This window comes from Callospermophilus lateralis, chromosome 6, assembly GCF_048772815.1.
Source record: "Callospermophilus lateralis isolate mCalLat2 chromosome 6, mCalLat2.hap1, whole genome shotgun sequence".
Classification (NCBI taxonomy): domain Eukaryota; kingdom Metazoa; phylum Chordata; class Mammalia; order Rodentia; family Sciuridae; genus Callospermophilus; species Callospermophilus lateralis.
Window position 1 is genome coordinate 113,006,373 of NC_135310.1, and position 23,339 is coordinate 113,029,711.

Genomic DNA, 23,339 nt, shown 5'->3' on the forward strand with positions numbered 1-23,339 from the left:
GGTATGTGCACACATGAAAATGACACAATGGTTCTACCATTGTGTACAAATAATGCGCTAATAAAATTTAGATTAAAAAAGGAAAAAATGCCATTTTTTCACACTTTTTGTTGAAGTACAATACACATGAAAAACAGGTGAGCTATCAGGAGTAGAGCACACTGACTTCTCATGAGCCAGAGGACTCCACCTCACTCCTACCCGAATCAGGAAGTGGAATACTGCCAGGCAGGCGGGAGCACACCTGTAATCCTAGCAATTTGGGACACTGAGGCAGGAGGATTGACAGGTCCAGGCACAGCAACTTAGCAAGCCCCTCAGAAACCCAGCAAGACCCTGTCTCAGAGTCAAATAGTAAAAAGGGCTGGGGATGCAACTAAGTAGTAAAGCACCACAGGGTTCAATCCTGGGTATTACACACACACAGAGACACCAAAAAAGAAAAAAAGGAACCAGAATGAACACTCTCAGTCTCACCTAAGTCCTTTGGCCTTTGCCTCCCCAGCCCCATCTCCTGCCCAATGTTAAGACCCAGACTCAGCTGAGAGCCAGGACTGCGGCAGGCACGGCCGTGGGCAGGGCTTCACTGGGTTGGACAGCAGTGCTGCAGGCACAGACGGTTATTCCTTCTGACACACAAGCACACACAGGGTGGGAAAGGGCAAGGGGCTGTCAAGGTCAAAGAAGCCTTAAGTGATGGAGGTGGGTCTTCTAAGTCAAGTTCATCCCATGTCACACTCAAGTCCTTCCATATGTGCTGAGAGGGCTCAGCAAAGAGAAGTAGGCTCCATGTGTCAGGAACACCCTTCATTCTTCAGGGGACATATTTCTTCTGGGGAGTCCTGTCCATAGCCTTCACATGCTCCTGAGGGAGCCTCTAAGTTCTTGCATGATCCTACCTGCTGCCCAGGACTGATGGGACAGGACTGGGTGCCTGCAAGAAAAGTCCTTTTTTTTTTTTTTTAATGGTAGTAAGGGTTTAATCCAGGGATGCTCTACCACTTCACTACATCCACAGGATTTTTTTACTTTTAACTTGACAAGGTCTCACTGAATTGCTAAGGTTCTCACTTACATGGCTGAGGCTGGCCTGGAACTTGTCGTCTCCTGCCTCAGCCTCACAACTTGCTGGATGACAGGCAAGGGCCTCCCCATCCAAGTCAGAGAAATTTATGAGGAATTTTGATTTCATTCTTGTCTCTAGAAATGGGAAACTCAGATGTTACTGGTTAGTTCCACAGAGAAAGCCAGCCAGCTCTCTTGCCACCTCACAAATTACAGAAGTAAAGCAAAAATGAGAACCAGAAAACATCTAGGAGCACACCAGAGGCCAGTCCATCCTCAGGCTCCACCCCCACAGACCCTTGCTGAGGCTGGAGCTGGGTTCAGGGGCCTCCATCCACCCAGTGCACCCCCTTTCCACCAAAGCCAGACATTCGAGCAAGGTGAAGTTCACCAATAGAGCAGAGGAAAACAACCAGTCTTTCTATTTCTTTGTTACACACAGAGGGACTTATTTTCAGATGTTTCAGGTTCAAATAAACCAGACTCCTCTATAGAAGGAGACAAGTCAGCCTTTCTGTGGGACTGTCAAGAGGGTTGCATGATTCATTAAATACAGAGCACCTGCCCGGCCTGCCCTCTGGGATGGGGTGTTTTCCAGGAGGGCAGGAGCCCATCTAAAACCTCAGGTCCAGTTCTTGCTTACAGTAGAAATCTCATCAGTGCAGAGGAATGATGGAGATAGAAAATCACCACTAGGCAAACACCTTTGTAATGACTGTTTTAGGCAAAACTGTGAACAGCTGTTACACCCAGAGCAGGAGAATGAGGAGAAGCAGGAGGTCGGCACAGTCTCCACTCCTCTCCCCAGAAGACTCTTATTCATTACTAAGCACAACAGTAAGTTGGAGGTGAGAAACCTGCCAGATCCCACCTTAACCAGGGACGGAGTCTAAGTGGGCAGGAACAGGACACCTGGACATCACACCATCCAGACAGGGTGCCCGCAGAGGGCTCATCCCCTCTGCAGCATTCTCCAAATACCCCCCAGAACCTCACCATGAGAAAACACCAGCATCACCTACAGCCAGGGGCAGTCTACAAAGGGACTGGTCAGGACAACAAAAAGTCACAAGGTCACAAGGGACAGAAAACCAAGGAGCTGGCACAGATGGAAGGAGAATGAAATGATCACCAAGAGCAATGTGGGAACCTAGACGGGATCCTGGGCAAGAAAGGGGGCATTTGTGGCACAAATGGTGACATTTAGATGAGGTCTGTAGCATTATATCAGAGTAAATTCCTGATGTGACCAGGGCACATTTTTGTGAGTTAACATTAGGGGGTCCTGCATGAAAATTAGGGAGAACCACTCCTCACTATGTCACAACTGTCTGTGACTCCAGAGTTATGTCAACATTTAATAGTGTATACCCTTGAGCTTGAGAAAAACAAAATCTCAGGTCTCGTATGTTCCCAGTGGGTCTGGATGAAGTAATGGTGAAAACATAAAACACACACCAAGACTTAAGGAAAAACCAAAAGCCCAAGAAAATAGCTGAAATCTTAACTAAACATGCACATGGATAACTGAGAAAGACTTAAGGTTATTGAGTAATTGTCCCCAGAGTTTAGTGGACAATCTCACGGTTAGAATGCACAGGGAAACAGAGAATCCTGGCCCAAACTCACACCCACGACAGGAGAGCTCTCAAGAGGTGCCCCTTCAGCCTCTGCTTGGATGTCTCTGTCATGGGGAGCTCAGCACTTCACTCCTTTGGTGAGTGTCGGGGGTGAGCCCAGGTGCTGCTGACAGCAGTGAGAACTGGAAACGACCCAGTGCCTAGGGCCAGCAGGAGAGAGCGCCAGGTAACCTCTGCAAGTGTTAAGTGATAAGGAAGAGGCATATCTTAATGCATGGAAAGGTGCACATGCCGCAGTCTGGTGTGATAAGAGCAGAGCGAGTTGTGTTTACACACTGACCTCAGTGAGGTTCAAATCTAGGTGTGCACAATAAGGTCTGCAAGATAATGAAGGAAGGAGCAGGCAGGTGCAGTTTGAAGAGTCCTTACTATTTTAAAAACTTTATTTATTTATTTTTTGGGAAGGTGCTGGGGGTGGAACCATGGTCTCAAGCATGCTATGCCTGTGCTCTGCCATGGAGCTATGCCCAGCCCTGCCTTGATAGTTTTTAATAAGATACACACACACACACACACACACACACACACACACACACACACATATATATATATATATATATATATATATATATATATATGGAGAGAGAGAGAGAATCTAAATGAAATTAAGTATCTAGAGTTTAAAAAAATAATCTACATCAAATGACTTGGAGACTGTCACTTTATGAAGCATTGAAAGACCATCAGGGAACACCAGATGGGGAAAGATTCTAAGACTTGCTTATAGAAGAATGAAATTATGGCATTTGTGGGTAAATGGAAGGAACTGTAGAATATCATGATAAGCCAAATAAGCCAATCCCATAGAACCAAAGGTCGAATATTTTCCCTGATATGTGGATGTTAACTGACAATGGGGTGGGGGAGTATAGAGGTATTTTGGACTAGACAGAGAGGAGTGAAGGGAGGGGAGCAGGCAGGGGCAGAAATGATGGTAGAATGAATCGGACTTTATTTCCATATGTGTGTAGTTGATTTACATGACCTGTGTGCGTCATGTACAAACAGATGAATGAGAAGTTATATTCCATTTATATATGATGTGTCAGAATTCATTTTACTGTCATGTGTAACTAACTGGAATGAATTTTAAAAATATATTAAAAAGATTCTAGGGCTGGGGCTGTATCTCAGTGGCAGAGGGCTTGCCTAGTATGTATGAGGCACTGGGTTCAATCCTAAGCACCGCATAAACAAAACTAAACCAACAAGGGCATGCTGTCCATCTACAACAACAACAAAAAAAAAATCAAAATAAAAAAGATTCTAAGGCTTTCTGAACACTGGGGTCAGAGCAACACAATTGATTAGTGATGTCTGGCTTGGGTGAAGGATGGGCAGTGATAGTTTGCGTGCTATGTGCTTGTTATACTTTAAGAGGGACTCCGAACTCTCAGTGTCATTTTAACAGATGTCTTTGAGCTGGTAAAGGGGTCACAGCAGAAAGAGGACTCTTTGAGGTACATGTTGGGCAAGTGAAGGGGATATAAGCTGTTATGAAGTAGACACCACGGGAAGACAATCAACATTCTCCACTTTTGAGGGGTCAGTGTAGGAATAGGTGAGCACATGGGGAAGGCTTGGGTCTTGAAGGGTGAGGTGAGTTTCCGGGTAGGTGCCTTTGGGAAGGGTCTTTCAGATGGAGGTCAGAGCATGGAGGCAGGAGAATACCAGGCCTCCTGGGAGAAAGGCGTGTGCACAGTGGAAGAAGAGCTTAGGCACTTGGCAGAAAAGATGGAGAGCATCCTGCAGGGTCTACTGACAAGCCTGGACTTCATTTAGTTAGCCACAGGGGACTATAATTTTTTTTTAAATTGTGGATTAAACTCACAGTGATTTACCAATGAGCTTTTAAAAAATTATTATTTGATATTTATTTTCAAAGAGGCTGTTACTAGTTGTATAAGGTTTCATTACATTGGTGAGTCTGGCCTCAAAATTGCAATCCTCCTACGTCGGTCTCCTGAGCTGCTGGGATTGCAGCCACTGCACACAGTGCTTATGACAAACTTTGAGGAAGACGAGGCTGAAAGGAAATGAGACAAGGACTTGCACAAGAATTGCCTCTTTCCTGGACACCAGCAGCCTGTGGCCCTGAGATCCCCTCTGGGTCAAGGTCTCCCAGGAGAGCAGTTTGGGTCATTAGGAGGAAGTGTGCACCCTGGGATAATAGGGTGTGGGCTGTAGCAGAACTTCAACGAGAACATCCCCTGGGCTCCATCAACCCTACTGATTTCCTAAGCCCAGAGCTGGACACGGAGATGTGGAATGCCCAGTCTCTGCACTTGGGAGGATCTGGTCTTGGAGAGGAGGCCCAAGATTAGACACTGGAGACCCAGCACCATGGCGCTGCTGTGTGGTGTCTGGGGGAGAAGATGAACTCAGGTGGGAGCCAGCAGGCCAGGCCTCCGTGGGCTTCTGTGTGGGGTCAGAGGTGGCCCAGGAGGACTTCTCAGGTGCCTTCGGACACTGCAGATGCCAGACATGTCAAAGAGTGAGTCTTTGGTGTATGGAGGGTGGGTGGTGGGACAGGACAGGGGAGGGGAGGAAGTAGGCCACCTGGGTCTTCCAGGAGACTGACAGGAGGAACAGGGGGGTAGGAGGGGCTGCAGATCCTCAGATCCTGGCAGCTGAGCAGGATGCCTATCCTGATGCTGAAGCCAGGGACACTCAGAAGGGATGTGGTGTCACTGGGCCTGGGGAAGGCGAGCCTGACAACTGTCAGACCCCTGGTTTCCTACCACAGGAGGAAGGGTCCCTGGAACCCCAGGCTGGCTCTAGTAGGCCTCCCGAGGTCAGGGCATTCCATGGACTTAGCAGGAATCCAAGGATCCTATGACTCTTTTTCCTTCTCTTCCGGATGTGGGGATGCCCAGCTCAGGGGGAAATGCCTTGCCTTCCTCTCCAGAGTCCCACATGGCTCTGGGGACTGCAGGGAGGAATGGAACTGAGTTGGCATTGACAACCATCAGGCAGGGGCCTCCCTCTCTGGGAGAACTGGGCAGACCCTAATTCCTTCCCTGCCTCCCCCAAAATGAGGCCTGGGGAGGATGCCCAGGTCTGGATAGACAGTGGGCAGTGGTGGCCAGAGTGGAAAATCCCCTGCTGGCCAGATGCTGTCTTTGGTTGGCAGGTGTGGCCCTGGCCTTCTGCCTGGGGCCCAAAGGTGTGACCAATCTGTTGGAGCCCTGAGTGCTGGGTACAAAGTGGCAGAGAGGGTGCTGGCATGGGGACTTTTTCCAGTCCCCCAATATGGAGAGTTGGCAGTCCAGCTTCAGGTCAGCTCAGCCTTGGGAAGATTGTGGATGGGAAGAGGGGGAGGAGGTAGGGGGATAGGTGTGGGGGGCCCCAGATGATGGAGAGTGGGACAGGATGAACCAGACCTGGGCCAGAGAGGGGCAGACCAGGGCTTGGTAAAGGGTAATGGGGGACACAGAGCCCTCCCAGGAGAACTAGGTCAGGGCAGAGTTGCAGGGGGGGTGTAGGGAGAGACAGTGAAGAAGGGGACAAGACAGGGGTGGCCTTCCAATCATGCCCTGCTCCAGGTTTTTCTTCACTCTGCTGCCCAAGGCATGGCCAATGCCCAGATGGCGTGTCCTGTGAGTGTGACCTGGGCATGTGCTGATGGTTTCTCCAAGTCCCCTGATGGATATCGAAAGCCTCTGAAGACATCCTTAATCTGCCACTGGCCTCCAACTCCATCTACAGCATCAAAAATGCCTTGTAACCAACATGTCCTCATCACCATGCTACCTATTGACCCCCACACACCCCAATTCCATCCCCAAGGTGTTGGGGTGCTGGGAGCCAGGACTTGAGTCAGACCACCAGGGGCATCGCGTAAGCACACAGTTCTCAATGATGTCATCCCTGCTTGGGGACGTTAGGTAACCCCTAGACACATTTCTTTTTTTTTTATTGGTTGTTCAAAACATTACAAATCTCTTGACATATCATATTTCATACATTAGATTCAAGTGGGTTATGAACTCCCATTTTTACCCCGAATACAGATTGCAGAATCACATTGGTTACACATCCACGTTTTTACATAATGGCATATTAGTGACTGTTATATTCTGCTACCTTTCCTATCCTCTACTATCCTCCCTCCCCTCCCCTCCCATCTTCTCCCTCTACCCCATCTACTGTAATTCATTTCTCTCCTTGTTTATTTTCCCATTCCCCTCACAACCTCTTATATGTAATTTTGTATAACAATGAGGGTCTCCCTCCATTTCCATGCAATTTCCCCTTTCTCTCCCTTTCCCTCTCACCTCATGTCTCTGTTTAATGTTAATCTTTTCTTCCTGCTCTTCCTCCCTGCTCTGTTCTTAGTTGCTCTCATTATATCAAAGAAGACATTTGGTATTTGTTTTTTAGGGATTGGCTAGCTTCATTAAGCATAATCTGCTCTAGTGCCATCCATTTTCCTGAAAATTCCATGATTTTGTCATTTTTTAGTACTGCATAATACTCCATGGTGTATAAATGCCACATTTTTTTTATCCATTCATCTATTGAAGAGCATCTGGGTTGGTTCCACAGTCTAGCTATTGTGAATTGTGCTGCTATGAACATCGATGTGGCAGTATCCCTGTAGGTCTTCAGGGAATAGTCCGAGAAGGGCAATAGCTGGGTCAAATGGTGGTTCCATTCCCAGCTTTCCCAGGAATCTCCATACTGCTTTCCAAATTGGCCGCACCAATTTGGAGTCCCACCAGCAATGTACAAGTGTACCCTTTTCCCCACATCCTTGCCAACACTTGTTGTTGTTTGACTTCATAATGGCTGCCAATCTTACTGGAGTGAGATGGTATCTTAGGGTGGTTTTGATTTGCATTTCTCTAACTGCTAGAGATGGTGAGCATTTTCTCATGTACTTGTTGATTGATTGTATGTCCTCCTCTGAGAAGTGTCTATTCAGGTCCTTGGCCCATTTGTTGTTTGGGTTATTTGTTATCTTATTGTCTAATTTTTTGAGTTCTTTGTATACTCTGGATATTAGGGCTCTATCTGAAGTGTGAGGAGTAAAAATTTGTTCCCAGGATGTAGGCTCCCTATTTACCTCTCTTATTGTTTCTCTTGCTGAGAAAAAACTTTTTAGTTTAAGTAAGTCCCATTTGTTGATTCTAGTTATTAACTCTTGGGCTATGGGTGTCCTATTAAGGAATTTGGAGCCCGACCCCACAGTATGTAGATCGTAGCCATCTTTTTCTTCTATCAGACGCAGAGTCTCTGATTTGATATCAAGCTCCTTGATCCATTTTGAGTTAACTTTCGTGCATGGCGAGAGGAGGGGATTCAGTTTCATTTTGTTGCATATGGATTTTCAGTTTTCCAAGCACCATTTGTTGAAGATGCTATCCTTCCTCCATTGCATGCTTTTAGCCCCTTTATCAAATATAAGATAGTTGTAACTTTGTGGATTAGTCTCTGTGTCCTCTATTCTGTACCATTTGGTCCACCCGCCTATTTTGGTACCAGTACCATGCTGTTTTTGTTACTATTGCTCTGTAATATAGTTTGAAATCTGGTATCGCTATACCGCCTGATTCACACTTCCTGCTTAGAATTGCTTTTGCTATTCTGAGTCTTTTATTTTTCTATATGAATTTCATGATTGCTTTATCTATTTCTACAAGAAATGCCGTTGGGATTTTGATTGGCATTGCATTAAACCTATAGAGAACTTTTGGTAATAACGCCATTTTGATGATGTTAGTTCTGCCTATCCATGAACAGGGTATATTTTTCCATCTTCTAAGATCTTCTTCTACTTCTCTTTTTAGGGTTCTGTAGTTTTCATTGTATAAATCTTTCACCTCTTTTGTTAGGTTGATTCCCAAGGATTTTTTTTTTTTTTGAGGATATTGTGAATGGAGTGTTTTTCCTCATTTCCATTTCAGAAGTTTTGTCGCTGATATACAGAAATGCCTTTGATTTATGCATATTGATTTTATATCCTACCATTTTGCTGAATTCATTTATTAGTTCTAGTAGTTTTTTTGTAGACCCTTTTGGGTCTTCTAGGTATAGAATCATGTCATCCGCAAATAGTGATAATTTAAGTTCTTCTTTTCCTATTTTTATGCCTTTAATTTCTTTCGTCTGTCTAATTGCTCTGGCCAGTGTTTCGAGAACTATATTGAATAGAAGTGGTGATAGAGGGCATCCCTGTCTTGTTCCAGATTTTAGAGGGAATGACTTCAATTTTTTTCCATTCAGAATGATGCTAGCCTGAGGCTTAGCATATAGATAGATTTTACAATGTCGAGGTAAGTTCCTGTTATCCCTAGTTTTTCTAAGGTTTTGAACATAAAGGAATGCTGTACTTTGTTGAATGCTTTTTCTGCATCTATCGAGATGATCATATGTTTCTTATCTTTAAGTCTATTGATGTGGTGAATAACATTTATTGATTTCCATATATTGAACCATCCTTGCATCCCAGGGATGAATCCTCCTTGATCATGGTGCACAATTTTTTTGACGTGCCTTTGTATCTGATATGCCAGAATTTTATTGAGGATTTTTGCATCTAAGTTCATCAGAGATATTGGTCTGTAGTTTTCTTTCTTTGAGGTGTCTTTGTCTGGTTTCAGAATCAGGGTGATGTTGGCCTCATAGAATGAATTTGGAAGAGCTCCCTCTTTTTCTATTTCCTGAAATAACTTGAAAAGTATTGGTATTAATTCTTCTTTAAAGGTTTTGTAAAACTCCGCTGTATACCCATTCGGTCCTGGGCTTTTCTTGGTTGGTAGTCTTTTGATTGCTTTTTCTATTTCATCCATTGATATTGGTCTGTTCAAATTGTGTGTATCCTCCTGACTTAGTCTGGGCAAATCATATGACTTAAGAAATTTATTGATGTCTTCACTATCTTCTATTTTATTGGAATATAGGTTTTCAAAATAATTTCTAATTGTCTTCTGTATTTCTGTAGCATCTGTTGTGATATTGCCTTTTTCATTCAGTATGTTAGTAATTTGAGTTCTCTCTCTTCTTCTCTTCGTTAGCATGGCTAAGGGTCTGTCGATCTTATTTATTTTTTCAAAGAACCAACTTTTAGTTTTGTTAATTTTTTCAATAGTTTCTTTTGTTTCAATTTCATTGATTTCCGCTCTGATTTTAATTATTTCTTGCCTTCCGCTACATTTGCTGTTGTTTTGCTCTTCCTTTTCTAGGGCTTTGAGATGAAGTGTGAGCTCATTTATTTGTTGGTTTTTCCTTTTTTTTGAGGAATGACCTCGAGGCGATGAATTTCCCTCTTAAAACTGCTTTCATTGTGTCCCATAGATTCTGATATGTTCTGTCTGTATTTTCATTTACCTCTTTTTTGATTTCCTCCTTTATGTCTTCTATAACCCATTGATCATTCAGTAACATATTGTTCATTTTCAATGTGATGTAGGATTTTTCCTTCCTTCTTTTATCATTGATTTCCAGTTTCATTCCATTATGATCAGATAAAATGCATGGTATTATCTCCACCCCTTTATATTTACTGAGGGTTGCCCTATGGCATAATATATGGTCTATTTTTGAGAAGTATCCATATGCTGCTGAAAAAAAGTATATCCACTTGATGATGGTTGATATATTCTATATATGTCAATTAAGTCTAGGTTATTGATTGTGATATTGAGTTCTATAGTTTCTTTATTAAACTTTTGTTTGGAGGATCTGTCCAATGGTGAGAGAGGTGTGTTGAAGTCACCCATAATTATTGTGTTGTGGTCTATTTGATTCTTGAACTTGAGGAGAATTTGTTTTATGAACGTTGCAGCACCATTATTTGGTGCATAAATATTGATAATTGTTATGTCTTGTTGATGAAAGGTTCCTTTTAACAGTATATAATGTCCTTCCTTATCCCTTTTGATTAACTTAGTCTTGAAGTTGATTTTATTCGATATGAGGATGGCCACCCCTGCTTGCTTACGAGGACCATGTGCGTGGTATATTTTTTCCCAACCTTTCACCTTCAGCCTGTATGTCTTTTCCAATCAGATGTGTCTCCTGGAGGCAGCATATTGTTGGATTTGTTTTTTTAATCCATGTTACCAGCCTATGTCGCTTTATTGGAGAGTTTAAGCCATTAACGTTTAGAGTTACTATTGATATATGGTTTGTACTTCCAGTCATGTTTGATTATTTATCTTTTTTTTTTAATTTAGTTTGTTTCTCCATGATTAGTTTTCCCCCTGCCCTCTGTCTTTACCGAGGCACTTCCCACTGATGGTTTTGGTTATTGTTTTTCATTTCTTCCTCGTGTAGTGTTTTGCTCAAGACGCTTTGCAATGCTGGTTTTCTGGCTGCAAATTCTTTTAGCTTTTGTTTATCATGAAAGATTTTTATTTCGTTGTCATACCTGAAGTTTAATTTTGCTGGATACAGAATTCTTGGTTGGCATCCATTGTGTTTCAGTGTTTGAAATACATTGTTCCAGGATCCTCTCGCTTTCAGCGTCTGTGATGAAAAATTCATTGTTAACCTTATTGGTTTACCCCTGAATGTAATCTGCCTCCTTTCTCTTGTAGCTTTTAATATTTTCTTTTTGTTCTGTATATTGTATATCTTCATAACAATGTGTCTTGGCGTTGGTCTACTGTGATTTTGTGTGCTCGGTGTCCTGTATTCATCTACAATTTGTATATCCGTTTCCTTTTTTATTTCTGGAAAGTTTTCTGTAATAATTTCATTCAGCAGGTTACTCATTCCCTTGGTTTGAATCTCTCTACCTTCCTCTATCCCGATGACTCCTAAGTTTGGTTTTTTTCATGTTATCCCATATCTCTTGGATGTTTTTCTCATGATTTTTTTACCAGCCTTTCTGAGTTGGCTAGACTCTTTTCAAGACGATATATTTTGTCTTCATTATCTGACGTTCTGGCTTCTACTTGCTCCACTCTGTTAGTGATACTCTCATTTGAGTTTTTAATTTGATTTATAATTTCCTTCATTTCTAGAATTATTGTTTGATTTTTTTATTATCTCTATCTCCTGATAAAGATGCTTAACTTCTTCTTTTATCTGTTTATCTAATTCATTTTCAATGTGCTCTTTCACTGTTTGAATTTGCTGTCTGATATGCTCTTTAAGATTCCATTCCATCTGTCTAAGGTATTCCTTGAGTTCTTTATATGACCATTTTTCTGATGACTCTAGGTCCTCCTGAATATTTAGGCTGTCCTGCATTGTTTGTACTCCTTTTCTTCCTTGCTTTTTCATGCTGCTCATGTTACTTCTTGTTCTGTTTGACTGCTGAGTTACTGTTTACTCTTAGAAATTTATTTGATGCTTGGGAGGAAAGATATTAGAAGGGAAGGGAAGAAGTCACTAAAGAGAATGAGAGTAAGCAAGTAGAATTCAAGGAAGGGGGAATAAGAAAATTGAAAAGAAAAGAAAAGACAAAAGAAAAAAATAGAAAAGAAAAAAAGAAAAAAATTTTTTAAAAAATAATAAAATGAAAATGAAAATTTAAAAAAATAATAATAAAATAAAATAATTAAAAAAATTTTAAAAAATTTAAAAACAACAACAAAAAAGTGAAAATGAAGAAATAAAAACCCCAAATTAAAAAAAATTAATAAATGCAGTCTTAGAGTCTTAGAGTTTGATTAACTTCTCTTTCAGTAGGTAGAGCTGTGCCCACTGGGCCAAGCAAGATGCTCTTTCCCTGTGAAGGTGACTTCTCAATATGTGTGTCCCCTTCCTTAACCTCCCCCTCACTTCCCCGTCCCTGTGTGTCCTTCAGCCAAGGGGGATCTGAGGACGGAGGAGCAGTCATCTTTGGAGGTGTGGATGAGAGCCTGTACACAGGGCAGATCTGGGCCCCTGAAACCCGGGAGCTCTACTGGCAGATCGGCATTGAGGAGTGAGTCTGGGTGGGGGTCCCATTGGGATGTACCTTCCTTGGATCTGGCTTCTGGGCACCCATGGCATGCACACATCCAGACTCCCACCAAGGACTCCTGTGGCCTGTCCTCCCCAGAGCCTCAGCTGTCCTCCACAGGGCCATCAACCCTGGGACTGGAGAAAGGGGGAGTGGGGCACATGTGCAATCCCAAGTACTGCAACAGCTCTTGTCCAATAACACAGGACCCTACAGATTAGAACCTGAGGTGTGTGAAACAACTAATTTGTTCCTCGTCTGTAGTAAGCCATTGTTGTAAATTGTGGCCGCCATTAGAAGATGGCGCCGGCTTCCACTGTGGCCTGTGATAAATCAAATTCCTTTGTGGAGAGTTGGCACGCTATCTCTTGCCACCCTATAAGAAAGACCCACGCGGCGGTTTAAGATTGGTACGTGGGAGGCTTTATTAGGCTGTGCTTGGGCCCTCGAGAGGGGGAAGAAGGAGAAAGAAAGGGAGTCACTAAAAGATACTTAAATCAAGGCCTGAATAAACTGCTGAAAGAAGATTCCTGAGTTGCGTCTTCCTTGCGGGCAAGGGGTCGCGACAAGTGGTGCCGAGACCCGGGAACCAGAACTTTCAGCAGTCAGGGGTGGTGCACCGGTTAGTCCTAGGTAAGTAGGACCTGCGATTAAAGCAGAGATCAGTCCCAGGTTAATTGGGACCTGCGATTAAAGCAGAGATTAGTCCCAGGTTAATTGGGACCTGCGATTAAAGCAGAGATTAGTCCCAGGTTAATTGGGACCCCGGTTAAAGCGGAGATTAGTCCTAGGTAATTTAGGACCCGCTGTCAAGGCGGCAGCTCCTCTGTAAAGCCAGAGAGAGCATTAAATCTTATTGCAGCTGCACTGTGTACTTTTGCTCTTACTTTCACTCTTGTTTGTTGTGTGTCTTTTGTTGTGTCATGGGTGCCGTATCTTCAAGCCCGCTTCTCCTGGCCCTAGATAACCTGTTACGTTCCAAGGGCCTAAAAGTGAAACGTAGTACTTTACAGAGATTTTTACAGAAGACAGATATTGCTGCATCGTGGTTTCCGTTCTGGGGCAGCTTTACTCTACCTAGCTGGGATAAGTTAGGCACAGACCTTGACTTTGCTTCTGAGCAGGGCATATTAGAGGGTGGGGTGATACCCCTTTGGAAGATGATTCGTAGTTGCCTCACAGATAGCAGATGTCAGGAAGCACTTACTAAAGGACAAGAAGTTTTAGAGCAATTACATGAAGAAAGATCAGAAATGGCAGGCAGTAAGGTATTTCAGGAGGGTGGGAGTGTGCGGAGCGAGAAACAGGGGAGGAAACAATTATCTCCGGCAGGCAGTGACGTATTTCAGGAGGATGGCAGTGTGCGAAGCGAGAAACAGGGGAGGAGGCGATTGTCTCTGGCACGGAGTGAAATATTTCAGGAGGAGGGGAATGTGCAGAGCGAGAAACGGGGGAGGAAACGCTTGTATCCAGATCTCAGTACACTGCGCACACTCCCATGCAAAAGTGGGTCAGAAGAGGAGGAGGATGAACAGGAGGAGCTCGGGAGACTGTCTCGGCAGCTAGGGAGTTTAACTATGGGAGAAGGGAACAAAAATAAACAGGAGCTCAAGAAAAATGATCCTCCGGACCCGCCGCCGTACGGTGAGGGTGTTTCGAGGAGAGCTTTCCATGCCCAAACATGGAGGGCTGTTAATGCTGAGATGGGTCTTGCTTATCCAGTTTTCCAGGATGACAATAGGGGAAGATTCCATGAGCCCTTAGATTTCAAAATTGTGAAGACCCTGGCAGAGTCTGTGCGTACTTATGGGGTGGATGCCGCCTTCACATTAACTCAGGTGGAGAGTCTGTCTAGATACTGTATGACTCCCTCTGATTGGGCTAGCCTTGTTCGGGCTTGTGTTTCTCCAGGCAAATATTTGGACTGGAGAGCCTTTATGCTAGAGGGTGCTGTAGAGCAGGCTGCCCAAAACTATGCGGCGGGACACCCCCATTGGGACAAGGAAATGCTTTTGGGACAAGGCAGATTTGCTAATCAACAAACAGGATACCCCCCTGAGGTATATGAACAGATCAATAACATTTGTATCCGTGCATGGAAATCACTCCCAAATAGAGGAGAAGTGTCTGGTAATTTAACAAAAATCATGCAAGGCCCCACAGAACCTTTCTCGGACTTTGTTGCTAGGATGGTGGATGCCGCAGGAAAAATCTTTGGTGACCCTGATAGAGCAATGCCCTTGATTAAACAACTTGTTTTTGAGCAATGCACCAAAGAATGTAAAGCAGCAATCGCTCCTTATAAAAACAAGGGCATAGAAGCTTGGATGAAAGTGTGTAGAGAGCTTGGAGGACCTTTAACTAATGCAGGTCTTGCAGCTGCTGTCCTTCGGATTGCAAAAGGGGGCGGTCCTGGTGCTGGAACATGCTTCCATTGTGGTCAATCCGGCCATTTCAAACGTGACTGTCCCAAAAAAGGCAATTTTACTGGACCTCCTCGCGGTGGCCCTTCTAATGGCCCTCATCAACCGGGGCTGTGTCCAAAATGCAAAAAGGGGAAGCATTGGGCAAGGGAGTGTAGATCAGTGAGGGACATCCATGGACAGCCTATTTCAGCTGGGCCAAAAAACGGCCGAAGGGGCCCCCGACCCCAGGGCCCGCAAATATATGGGGCAATGGAGAATGGCACACCCGAACCCGAGACATGGCCTTCTCTGCGCCATCCCATGAGATGCGGAGAGCCACTACAGGTGCCGCGGAATTGGACCTCTGTTCCACCTCCAGACTCGTATTAACACCTAAGATGGGAGTCCAATTGGTGGAAACTGAGTTCAAAGGGCCTTTACCCCCTGGCACTGTAGGTTTGTTAATTGGACGTGCATCCTCTATCCTACAAGGTCTTCATGTTTTCCCCGGAGTTGTAAACCCCGATACTGTAGGGGCAGTAAAGGTTATGGTGGAAGCTCCAAGGGGCATTGTGTCTATCTCCCCAGGGGATCGGATTGCTCAATTGCTAATTTTGCCTAGTTTGCATAATCACTTCCCTGCTAACTCAAGGTCACGGGCAGGAAATCAGATTGGTACCACCGGAGGAAATTGTGCCTATTTGTCACTGGATATGAGCAATCGCCCCACTTTGGAATTAAGCATAGAAGGTAAATCTATTGTGGGATTGCTGGACACAGGAGCAGATCGTAGTATCATAGCCCTTAAGGACTGGTCTAGGGGATGGCCAGTGCAGGCTTCTGATCAATCCTTAAGAGGACTTGGATATGCCCAAGCCCCTCAAATCAGCTGTAGACATCTATCTTGGAAGGACTCGGAAGGACATGATGGTACCTTTCAGCCTTATGTACTTGATTTACCTATTTCTTTATGGGGCCGTGATCTGATGAAAGACATGGGGTTCACTCTTAGTAATGACTATTCCCCAGTGTCTCAACATATCATGCAAAATATGGGGTATAAGCCAGGTCTAGGACTAGGAAGGCACCTACAGGGACGTAAGCATCCTGTGCAAGGTCATCAAAAGCTTAACAGGTTTGGTCTGGGTTTTTCCTAGGGGCCACTGGGGCTCAAATACCCATAACATGGCTCACCGAGGAGCCTGTTTGGGTGCCTCAGTGGCCTCTTCCCTCGGTTAAACTGGCAGCAGCCCATGATCTAGTCAAAGAACAACTTGATTTGGGTCACATCCAACCTTCTACTTCTCCATGGAATACTCCCATATTTGTCATTAAGAAAAAATCAGGGAAGTGGCGCCTGCTGCATGATCTACGAGCAGTTAATGCTCAGATGCAGCTTATGGGGCCCATTCAAAGAGGGTTGCCTCTGCTCTCCTCTGTTCCTCAAGGCTGGCATATAATTGTTATTGACATTAAAGACTGTTTCTTTTCCATTCCTTTGCATCCTAAAGATTCCCAACGTTTTGCTTTCACCCTTCCCTCGTGTAATCACGAGGAACCAGATCAAAGGTTTGAGTGGGTGGTGTTGCCACAGGGGATGGCTAACAGTCCCACGATGTGCCAGATGTATGTGGGAAAGGCACTCGCGCCTCTCAGACATAAGTATTCCTCCACCAAGATCATTCACTATATGGATGATGTGTTATTGGCCGCAAAATTAGAACAGACAGTTAATGAGGCTTATAAAGAACTCGTGATGCTGTTGGCTCAACATGGACTGCACATCGCACCTGAAAAGGTTCAAACGGGAGATTCTATCAGGTTCTTGGGAGCGACAATTGGGTATGACAAATTAAAACCACAAAAAATTACCATCAGGACTCAAGATCTTCGAACTTTAAATGATTTTCAAAAATTGCTGGGAGATATTAATTGGATAAGAGGATATTTACATATTCCTAATATTGTGCTCCAGCCTTTGTATGCTACTCTTAAGGGTGATCCAGATCTTGCTTCCCCTCGTAGCCTCACTACTGAGGCTAGAGCGGCCCTTATAAAAGTAGAACAAGCTATACAGCATGCCACTCTATGCAGGCTCCAGAGTGATAAACCTTTCCAGTTATGTGTGCTTGCCACTATGCGGCAGCCTACTGGAGTACTGTGGCAAGATGGGCCTTTACTATGGATCCACCCACATGTATCCCCAGGAAAATCCTTAGAATATTATCCTGATGCTGTTGCAGCATTGGCACTTAAAGGGATTCAACAAAGCATTCAATTTTTCGGCCAATCACCTTCTTCTCTTATCATACCCTACACTAAAGCTCAACTTAATGTTTTATGTGCTACTCTAGACAACTGGGCTATTCTGTGTTGCTCGTTTCAAGGGAGTATTGATAATCACTACCCTTCTCATCCATTACTCCATTTTGTTAAAGAACATCCCATCATTTTCCCTAAGGTAACTTCATCCAGTCCAATTCCGGGGGCTGTTAACATTTTTACTGATGGTTCCAAGTCTGGAATGGGAGCCTACGTAATTAATGACTCTCCCCCTATCCAGCATCAATTTGCTCCTGGAAATCCACAATGGGTAGAACTACAAATTGTTATTGAAGTTTTTAAACAGTGTTCTTTTCCTTTTAATCTTATTTCGGACTCCAGCTATGTGGTACAAGCACTGAAAGTCCTGGAGGCCGTGGGAACTATTAGTGATGCCCACAATGTGTCTGTTTACTTTACTCAGCTTCAACAGCTTATCTCTAACCGCACTGCTTCTTTTTATCCAATGCATATCAGGGCTCACACCTCTCTTCCTGGTGCGTTATCCCAAGGTAATGCCTGTGCGGACTTAGCCACTAGAAGTCAATTGATATGCTTGGCTTCCTCCTTAGAGGGGGCTAAATTGTTTCACCAAAACTTCCATGTTAATGCATTAACGCTGCGCAGGCGTTTTTCCATTTCAAGAGCGGATGCTCAGCAGATAGTATTGCAATGTCCCCATTGTGTCACATTTCTTCATCCCCCTAATTATGGAGTAAACCCACGGGGATTAAAGCCATTGATTGTTTGGCAAATGGATGTGACACATATACCTGACTTTGGTAACCTTAAGTATGTGCATGTTTCCGTTGATACGTGCTCTGGAATTATCCATGCTTCTGCTTTATCGGGAGAAAAGGCACGTAATGTCATTACTCACTGTTTAGAGGCATGGGCAGCATGGGGTGCACCTGCATCCCTTAAGACTGATAATGGACCTGCTTATACTGGCAGACAATTTACAGCTTTTTGTTCTACTATGGGAGTGCAACTTACTCATGGTTTACCTTATAATCCTCAAGGACAAGGCATTGTTGAGCGTGCTCATCGCACCTTAAAGGAAACTTTACAAAAACAAAAAGGGGGAATAGGAGCTGAACACACTCCTAAAGAACGCCTGTCCTCAGCTCTCTTTACCATTAATTTTTTGAATTTGGATATTCATGGTCGCTCTGCGGCCGACAGACATGTGTCTCCTCAGCCCTCTGTGATTGGCTATGTTAAGTGGAAGGATGTTCTTACGGGCCAATGGAACGGCCCTGACCCCGTGCTGACATGGGCACGAGGATCTGTATGTGTTTTTCCCCAGGATCGCACGGAACCATTGTGGGTCCCTGAACGCTTGACAAGAAGAGTCTCGACATCAGCTGACCAGCAACAAGAGATACCACAACAATCCTGTGATGAAGATCTTCATTCTGCTAAGTGCTCTGGCTCTGGTGCTGGTGCCGATGGCACAGGCGACACCAATGCGGTGGTGGGCAGTGGCACGGGCCTGGCCAATGCCGATGCCGGTTCATGGTAATTCTAATGTCCTCCCCACTCTTTTTTCTACCTCATGTGAGATGTCTGCTCCCTGTGCCTCTCCTAGAGGGGACATGGAGAGAATTTTTAATCAATCTCAAGTTAATCTTACAGGAGTTTTTTGTTTCAGCCTTAGAAACGCTAATTGCATTAGCCTTAAGACCAAAAATTTGACTAACTGGGAGGAACCATTGCGGTCCAATCAGGTCTCAGGAAGCATTATCAGTGCTGTATTGAGCAAAGTAGCTTCGGGGAAGCAATCAGGCTCAGGGACCCCCGCAAACAGCAGCTCTGCTCTTAACATAACTACCTTGGCTATTATCTCCGAGGTACTAATCCCAGTGCCTCCTTCTTCTAGTAGTATTTATAATGCCACTCATTTCAAGGCCTCTCCTTACTGTTCCCCTAATCTTGGTTTCCCCCCAACATTTACGCCTTGTCAGGATCATTCTTGGGAGAAACATCAAGTTGCTAAAGGTTTCTCCCTTTCCCCCTCTCTTAAGAGGTATGTTTATAACTTTAACAATAGTGCCAGCTCCTCTACAGGAGTAGGTTGGTCCTGGTTTCAGTGGCTGATTTCCAATGAAAAGGGGGCTTCAGCCTATATTTCTGCATTGGCTCAGTTGCTAGGAGCCAAAAGTTGGCTGGCTAATATTTCTGGTACTGTTAGGGAAAGTGAACAAGGTAATAGACTTACATCTGTTTCATTCAACTCTCTGTTGTATAATGCCACATTGCCTCCTGCAATGGTCTGTGTCCAATCCCCCTTCTTATTCCTTTTGGCTAAGGCCACCTCATCGGGGATGCTGGATTGTTCTCATACTACCTGTCTCTTATCTGAGTGTTGGAATGGTTCCTGGACTGTAGCAATGTTTATGAAAATTCCAACTTTCGTCCCAATCCCGGTCACTGCGGATCCTGATAAATTCCCTATTGTTGAGCTACTTAGAGTCCGCAGAGATTTTGGAATCACAGCGGCTATAGTGACAGCCGTGGCGATATCTGCTGCTGCAGCGGTTACGGCCGGAATGGCTATGGCCAATCAAGTACAAACTGCTGCCACCATTAATCAAGTTATCCAACAAACTTCCACTATACTTGAATCCCAAAATACAATTAATCAACATATTTTGTCAGGGATTTTAGCTGCCAACCAAAGAATAGATTTACTCCAAGCTCAGGTAGAAGAATTGGCTGACTTAGTACTTTTGGGTTGTGTTGACCAACGTGCACATTTATGCATAACCTCTGTCAGATTTAATGATTCCAGGAATGCTTCCCGCATCATTGGCGAATATTTGGCTGGAAATTGGTCCATGGAAGCGGAAGACATGATCCAGTCTCAACTAACCCAGATAGCTGTCTTGAATAACACCCGTGTTGATCCCGTGACTTTGGGTCAATTCACCGATTGGATATCTTCTGCTTTTTCCTTTTTTAAAGAGTGGGTGGGGGTAGGCATTTTTGGTGCAATGTGTTGCTTCGGTATGTTTCTCTGTTTGTGGTTTCTCTGTCACCTCAAGGCCCGCAATGCTCACGATAAGGCTATGATCATCCAAGCTCTTGCAGCTTTAGAAAATGGCAATTCACCTCAAGTCTGGCTTGTGCAGCTTAAACAGTAAATCTTTGACATGGCCGTTGCACCCCAAGTTATTATAACATTGCACTGGGATCGGCATGTCTTTCCTCGTTATTCTCTTAGTGTTGGAAAGCCCTTGCACTCTGCCGGTCTTGCTGCCATTGCACGCAGGTGGGTTTCCACACTAATGCTTCTCTATCGCCTTAAAGTCCGTGCCTTTCTTTCAGGGTGCTGTCAACTCGTTTGTCATTGTGTACAGCCACAGAACAGCCTCAGCTGTCCCCCTTCGTCCACCTTCATCACGATGCAGGATGCGAGGCAAAGCACTGCACTTGAGTGATCCCTCAACGGACCTCAAGGAAAGCATGTCCTATTGCATGCGGGTTTGACGTCCACACCCCCGCCCTACGAAAAAAGGCGTCGGCTGATATGGGGTCAGGTCTGGGGAAGGCGCCTCCTTAGGACTGAACCATACATTGCAGCCACTTCTGCACAGTAGGATAGGACCTCTACTTTCGCCTGCATTGTTTTATAAATTAGAAGGGGGAACTGTAGTAAGCCATTGTTGTAAATTGTGGCCGCCATTAGAAGATGGCGCCGGCTTCCACTGTGGCCTGTGATAAATCAAATTCCTTTGTGGAGAGTTGGCACGCTATCTCTTGCCACCCTATAAGAAAGACCCACGCGGCGGTTTAAGATTGGTACGTGGGAGGCTTTATTAGGCTGTGCTTGGGCCCTCGAGAGGGGGAAGAAGGAGAAAGAAAGGGAGTCACTAAAAGATACTTAAATCAAGGCCTGAATAAACTGCTGAAAGAAGATTCCTGAGTTGCGTCTTCCTTGCGGGCAAGGGGTCGCGACACTCGTCCTTACAACAAACACGACAACCCTGGTTTTCAATGATTCTCAAAACTTCCTTGAAGTTTTTAGAATATATTCCTGGGTCCTTCAGGTGACCCTGCACAGACTCAGAGGGAATGTGAGGAAGGGAACAACCTGCACTGGCCCTTGGGGATCCTCATCTTTATCGGGTGCCTGCTTCCCTGTGGAGGGAAGGTCTCCCCTGGCTGCCCTGACCTGGTCAGGCTGAGGCTGCCCTCTTCTTGCCACCCAGGTTCTATGTTGGGGAAGAGGCTTCTGGCTGGTGCTCCCAGGGCTGCCAGGCCATGGTGGACACAGGAACCTCTCTGCTCACCGTGCCCCAGCAGTACCTGAGCTCCCTTCTGCAAGCTATAGGGGCCCAGGAGGATGAGTATGGACAGGTGGGTGTGGCATGGATGTGCCCTGGCCAGGAAAGGTCAGCCCAGTAGTGTTTGTTGTTTCTGCATCGTGGGTCCCTGTGAGTAAAACTTGAGGCCAAGCAAGTGAGTAACAAGGAACAATTCTCAATCCACACCTCCCTCTCCTCCACACAGCTATCCTCCCTTGCTCCTGAGTGTCCTGGCAAATGAAATGGTCACCTGATTAGCCCTCCCCACTAAGGGAGGGTGCCCTGGTCCACTTTTTGCACATGGCTGTGTGATTTCAAAGGACACCTGCAGGGAAAGGGCAGTGATTCAACCTCTCAGAGGGGCCATTCAGGCAGGAGAAGCATCTTTGGGTGTGGGATATTGTCAGGTCTCTCCGGATGTCACCCACTCTAGCAGTGCCTGTGACACCCACGCAGTACCTACATAGCATTTGCCCTGAACTGTGCCCTCTGCTCCAAAAAGAGGTCTGGGGCATCCGGGATGCTTAGCAGGTGCTCTGGGGTGGGGAATGAGGGGACCTGGAAGAACCTGTTTCTCTGCAGTTTTTCGTGAACTGTAATGACATCCAGAACCTGCCCACCTTCACCTTCATCATCAACGGGGTGCAGTTCCCTCTGCCGCCCTCTGCCTACATCCTCAATGTAAGTCCTGGTCCCTGGGGCTGAGCCACTGGGGTGGAGGAACAGGTGCAGCCAGAAAAGCTCCACCTGGCCCTGTGCCATTTTCCCCAACTCACGCCACCTGGGATTATCCCCACCAGAAGAGTGTCACCCAAAATCAATTAGTCTCTTAATATGTGGAGAGGGGTTCTGTCTAGGGCTATCCATTGTGTGTACCCCAGTTCCTACGCTTCCCTTTAGGTGAAAGGAATTGTCACAGTATTTGATGGGGAGATTCTCTTTCTGTTTTACAAATGAAAACCTGGAGGTTCAGAGAGGTTCAATAGCTGATCCAGCTGCACAGATGATGAGGGTGAAGGCAAAGTCAGAATGCAAGCTAGCTTTACTCTAAGCTGAACCACCATTCTGACTTTTGCCAAAGAGGAACAGAAGGGAGCTTTAGCAAGAAAAGATACCCAGCATGGGAATAGGTGACCCTGCAGAGGCCACTACAACCTGTGTTTACCACTGGGAAAATCCCTCCCACCAGCCCCTTTTGTGAAACACCACCTTGTCTATGAGCCTTCAGGGCCAGTCCTTGTCCTGCTCATTGACCAGGGCTCAGGCTAGCAGTGGCCAGGCCATGTGTGACCAAATGAATGAGTGCTGCCTTTCTCTGTTGAGCAGGAGAATGGCTATTGCTTGGTTAGACTGGAAGCCACCTACGTGTCCTCAGGAAATGGCCAGCCCTTTTGGATTCTTGGGGACGTCTTCCTCAGGTCCTACTATTCCGTCTTTGACATGGCCAACAACAGGGTGGGCTTTGCCACTGCCGCCTAGACTTTCCTCCTGGATACCTGGGCTCCCGTCCTCCTCCTGGCCCCACCTTTCCTGGAGTCCTCTGTCCTTCCTCTCTGCAATGTGCCATTCTTAGTGGACCTTCCCTAATAATAAACAGTATCCCATATTGTCCAGCCTGTTGTTTTTGGAGTTTTCTTTGTCCTGTAAGTAGTCCTGGATCTCAGGCAATGGCAGAGTGGGAATCAGGTCAGGTCTCACC

General features: G+C 45.2%; 1 protein-coding gene across 1 annotated transcript in view; it reads left to right on the plus strand.

Moving 5' to 3' along the window:
• Positions 1-23,119, plus strand: part of LOC143402597 (gastricsin-like) — a 37,272-nt gene extending 14,153 nt beyond the window's left edge. The window contains exons 7-9 of the mRNA XM_076860161.1: positions 21,545-21,692; positions 22,223-22,321; positions 22,967-23,119. Of these exons, the coding sequence (XP_076716276.1) occupies positions 21,545-21,692; positions 22,223-22,321; positions 22,967-23,119 (400 nt within the window). The remainder of the gene's footprint in view (positions 1-21,544; positions 21,693-22,222; positions 22,322-22,966) is intronic.
• The last annotated feature ends 220 nt before the right edge of the window (positions 23,120-23,339 follow it).